The sequence below is a fragment of the Solanum stenotomum genome, chromosome 9 (assembly GCF_019186545.1).
Source record: "Solanum stenotomum isolate F172 chromosome 9, ASM1918654v1, whole genome shotgun sequence".
Lineage (NCBI taxonomy): Eukaryota > Viridiplantae > Streptophyta > Magnoliopsida > Solanales > Solanaceae > Solanum > Solanum stenotomum.
This window is the reverse complement of record NC_064290.1, coordinates 47,815,567-47,820,929: the sequence shown is the minus strand read 5'-3', so window position 1 is coordinate 47,820,929 and position 5,363 is coordinate 47,815,567. Positions and strand designations below refer to the sequence as shown.

The 5,363-nt window shown below is 26.8% G+C and overlaps 1 protein-coding gene across 1 annotated transcript; it reads right to left on the bottom strand.

The window, feature by feature from the left end:
- Positions 1 to 1,186: 1,186 nt before the first annotated feature.
- LOC125875768 (non-symbiotic hemoglobin 1) lies at positions 1,187 to 3,358 on the bottom strand. Its single transcript, XM_049556802.1, has 4 exons — positions 3,131 to 3,358; positions 2,707 to 2,821; positions 2,240 to 2,356; positions 1,187 to 1,611 (listed from the first exon to the last, which is right to left on the bottom strand). The coding sequence occupies exons 1-4, from the start codon at positions 3,226 to 3,228 to the stop codon at positions 1,483 to 1,485; spliced, it is 459 nt and encodes a 152-aa protein (XP_049412759.1). The 5' UTR covers positions 3,229 to 3,358; the 3' UTR covers positions 1,187 to 1,482.
- Between the last annotated feature and the right edge of the window lie 2,005 nt (positions 3,359 to 5,363).

Here is a 5,363-nt window from a genome sequence, read left to right as displayed (position 1 = left end):
CCTAATACATAGATGTAGACATGTAGTACACCTAAGGCAAAAGTATTCATTACCCACTGAACTTAAAGTTTTTTATTCGTTGTACACTAAAATTATATTTCATTTTAATTACCCCCAAACTTATTTATTCCTCCATCACGTACACTTTTATCGTCCACCTGGTGTAGAAATTGACAACACACTCTATTAGGCGCGTGAGGAGGTGATTTTTTGCCACATCATAAAGTTACAACGGTAGAAAACGTAAAATCTCCATTTTTCTTTAATATTTGACATATTTTAAACGAAAAATAGGGGAAAATGTAAATGAAAAGTAAAGGAAACAAAGATTAACACTTACTTGGTAAGAATTTCAGACAAATTTGAAATTTAATCGACCAACTTCAAGTCTAGAAACCCAAATCCAGAAGGAGTTTCGCGAAATCAGTCCTTATTCAAAAATAACTTTTAAACAATGAATTTTAAATTTAAGAAAAACTATCCAATGAATAAATGACATGTAGCATTTTATCTAATTATTTTAATTATTTTAAAATCTACACCCTATCCCCTCCCTTGCAACCCCGCATCCTCCCCTGCAACTCATCTTCTTCAAGATACTTTTGCAGAAACAACCCCAATCCCCATCGATAGTTTTAATCCAAAATTAATTTGTTTTATTCTCAACAATAAAAGTCTTGTGCTAGCATTTAATCTGAGTTCTCCAGTACTAAATATTAATTTCTTGAAGATTTTCGGGTTTGGTCTGGAAGTTTTAGTGAGAAGCTTAGTCCGAAAGTTTTGGGTGAGAAGCCTAGGTGAGAAGGTGAGAAGGTGAGAAGGTTTGATATTTATTTTTTGTCATATTAATTTATCTAGGTGACTATTATTTATCTAGGTGGAAATCCACATCACCACTTTTGTCAATTGTCGCGCGCGTGTAATTACAATAGGAGCAGGTGGATAAACAAGGTGTACGTGATGGAAGAATAAACAAGTTTGGGGGTAATTAAAACGGAATATAATTTAGGTGTATACCGAATAAAAAGCTTCAAGTTCAGGGGTAATGAATACTTTTGCCTTACACCTAATTAAAGGATTTATCTTAGGTGCATTAATAATTTTAAACAATTTTTTTTATAGAGAAGGTTATTACTTGCCTTATTTTTCAAATTAATTCCTTTGATACATGCCTAGAAAAATAAAATTCATACACCAAATTAATTCCTTAGATAATGTATACAAAAATGCAAAAAATAAATAAATCCATACATATATACAAAATACATAGCACACAAATTAGATTACAAAACTTTGAAAGTAATACAAAATATTTTGAGTCGATAGTCAATCGGAATCAGTCCTTCTACTTCATAAAAAATAGAAATAAGATATGCATATATTATATTCTCGATTTCAGACCCCATTTACAAGACTAATGTTATTGTTGTTGTTATACAAGAGGATGTAAATTTATTTTTTTTATTGGATTTTGAAGGTTAGCTACTTCATCTCAGTCTTGATAGCACTAACCAATTGATCATAGGCCTCTCCCCATGCATTCTTCATCTCAACACTCCACATTTCTGGACTTGCTTCTTTTATTGTCTCCAACAAGGCATATTTTGTTACCTGTCAACCAAAATAATAGAATTTTAATTTCCAACATATGTATTTTTGTGATAATTTGCCAAATTGAATGACTATTTAATTTGTTTTATCTAGAGTTTTAAAGACTCTACGTGAAGAGTCACACATCAATGGTTAAAGGGATAGGTGTGCTTTTTATACAGATCGAGCAATTTTCAGTTTTGGCTAATTTTTAAGGACTAAATTAGGCTCAAGATTCATTTTTTTTAAAACATGATATCACAGCAGGACTCATCTTAATTCAATTTTTACACATGTTCCAAATATCCAGGACGTGAAGGGTGGGGGATTGAGGAGTCTATCGAGGATCAGAGTGGTCTCTTTATATGACTTGGACAATCATCATCTCTTATGCTAGCTTTTCGGAGTGAGTCAAATCCAAAATTCATTTCTTTGACACTATATCTTACATATATCATTTCCAATGCTAGTCAAGAGGATACAATAATAACATATATACGCAGTATAATCTTATAAGTAGGATCTAGAACCCTTATTATAAAAATAATAAATTTGGTATGCCCAAAAGTATATTCAAATATACTAAGAAGGTTTATAATATTATTATTATTATTATTATTATTATTATTATTATTAATATTATATATACCTCAAAATGCTCATCAACCACACCATACTTGAAATGTGTAGCACCTATTTTTTTTAGAGTGGAATCCCTCACCACAACCTTTCCAGCTTTTCTAAGTTGAACTGCTGCTTCACAAGTCTGCCATAAAAACAAATTAATTATGAAGAAAAAAAAAATATTGTCACTATAGATCAAAGGTATGTATCATTAAGCTGTAATAATTTTATTATAACCTTAAATTAAAAATATATAATAATGCATCAAAATGTATTTCAATCTTGTGATCTAGAAGTATGTCATATGGGATGCAGAAAAAGATGGGTCACATTTTATGATTTTGAACTTGTCTCTTAAGATATTTGAATTGTAAGCTTATTAAACATAGCAAAATGCACTCTTTTATTATTTTTGAAATAAAACAAAAAAATAAGATACTTAAATTGAGACGAAGGAACAAAGTAAAATAGTAGTAATGGCATTGTAGTTACCATGACAAGGACAGATTTAGCATGAACTTTGAGCTTAGGATTTTGATCCAATGGCACATTTGAATCTTTGAGGAATGAGAACAACTTTTTTGCCGATGGTGCTATTTCAAATATCCTGGAAATCATCAATAAATTCATCTAATTATATTATTCAGCAAATATCCAAAAGAATAAGTCATAATATATACTTTTTTGTTTTAATTTATTTATCTATATTTGAATTGTACGGAGTTTTAAGAAATTATTTTAATCTTATAGTTTTTTTGTTAACGATATGTAGATTGAACAGATCAAAATATCCTTTAATCTTATTATCCTAAGCGTACGTATCACGGAGATAACTGATATTTATTTTAAAATGAATTAAAAAGAAAATAAGATAAACAAATTAAAACAAGAACATAAATAGTTATAGTATGCCTACTTGAGAAAGAATTTGAGACCCCATTCACCAGAATCTTTCTTCATAGACCCCCATGACTTGACTACCAAAGCTTCTTGTTCTTCACTAAAGCTACTCATAATTGATGATCAAACTTTACAATAAAAATATATAAGGGAACTCAACTTAATTTGTTACTTATGGAAGTTAACATTTATGTGCATGTGTATATATACTACTAGCTATAGTAGTTTAAGGGCTTAACTTTTCATGTTGATGAAAAGCCATTTCTTGTGGTACAAACAATAATTGAATTAAAGTTTGAACAAGTTGAAAAAAAATAATCAAAATTTTGTAACCCACTAGTTGTTTTACTATGTGAAAGAAAACCATGGGCTATTCCTCAACCTATGGAAACTAGAACATGGTTTCTTTTTGTTGATTTTGTGAGCAATGATGTAAATAATTCTTCTTTAAATTAAATGAAAAGTACTCCTTCCCTCTCAATATAAATAAAAAAACAAATTTTAGATATTTACGTGGTTAAAATTTATTTTGAATTATAAAAAAATAACTTTTATTTAAACAAACTAAAAAAGAGTACCAAATTAAATAGATTGAGACAAAAGTATTAGTACTTACTTCTCTGCTCCAATTTATATGATCGTGAATTCAGACATGCAACATTTAATATTTTTAAAAATAATTTATATAATTAAAAATATATAAAAGTATTATAAATTACGTTAATTAATAATTTAAATTATGTAAAAGGTGTATAAATAAATTTGTGCTAAAAAAGTCTCTTTATTTAACTCTATAAAATTGAAAAAGATGTGATATAAATTAGGATAAATGAAGTAGTTGACAAAGAAGAAAGCATTTAATGGAAAGCAACGGTGAAGAAAGTATAGAGTTCAATTTTTATTTTTAGCAACAATGACGTACCTGATTACCTCAATTAACATTTCATCATGTATTCATTTTTTGTCTATCAAAATGTAAATAAATGAAAAAATGTGATGGCAACTTAGCATTTTGAGTATTTTTTTCAAATAAATAATTATTGATTTTAGTGATAATTTTTATTTGTAGTACTATTTATAGTCATACATAGTATTTTTTTTTCGTTTCTTTTAATTGTCAGGTATACTAAAAATAGTTGTCCCAAACATATTGTCAATTAAAATAATCGAGAAATAATTAGTCATTTTTTTCAATTCTACCCTTAATAATTAACAATTGTTTTCATAATGATTGATATTTGATAATATGGTTATATTATTCGCACCTCTTATTAAATTTTCTTAAGCGTTGTGCATGGTCTTATTATGACAATTTAAAGTGTACAGAGGGAGTAATATCAAATTTGCATTATGTATTAAAAGTAAATCATACATGCAATATATATAATTAGATATATTATAAATATACTATGTTTGTTTGACAAGAATGACACAATATATTACAATTGTATTAAAATATGTGATAAATATATTATTCATCAATAAAATTTGTATTATATGTGTTCTATAAATTATTTTTTATAATATGTATTAAAATTATATATAAATATATTATAAGTATAAATGATAAATATCTTCATAATATACAATATTTATGTTAAGTTTTCATCCAGTTCACCTATAAACACCATGAATTCGTCAGATCTATGATCTTTTGGTACATATTTGATTGGATAATTTTTTTGAAGGTCTCTATTTGTTCTCACTTGTGTATAAATATACGATGAGATTTCATAAATATAGCTATAATTTCATTTGCTATGGATATTACCATTTGTATAATTCATTTGTCAATATACAAACAAGGTAAGTATATACAAACTCTGTATTTATATATTTAGGAATTTTTAGAACTTATACAAATCAAATGTATCAACATGATAATTATATAAAAGATAGGGATAAGTATATATAAATTTTGGATCTATACAATTAGGAAAATTCTGAATTTATACAATTAGGAGCCTAATTATACAAATTCTAGACGTTGGCCACATAATTATGAATGTAAATTAGTGGTGAGTGGTAATTTAATTAAACTATAGTTATGCTTACTAATTAACTAGTATATGTTTGTTTATCCATGTAATTTTTCCTAAATATATAGTGTGTAAGAATTGTATAATATGTGTATCATTTGCGTATATACATTATACACTTATTATATATTGATTATATATTTATTATACATAAAATACATAGTAACGATACAATTTTTTATACATATGTTATAGGAATACATATTCAAT

Coding starts and splice junctions, on each gene's coding strand:
- LOC125875768 (XM_049556802.1), bottom strand. CDS start 3,228: ATGAGTAGCTTTAGTGAAGAACAAGAAGCTTTGGTAGTCAAGTCATGG. Junction 2,822..3,130: donor GGTCTCAAATTCTTTCTCAA/GTAGGCATACTA, acceptor GATGATTTCCAG/GATATTTGAAATAGCACCAT. Junction 1,612..2,239: donor TGGTTGATGAGCATTTTGAG/GTATATATAATA, acceptor TTTGGTTGACAG/GTAACAAAATATGCCTTGTT.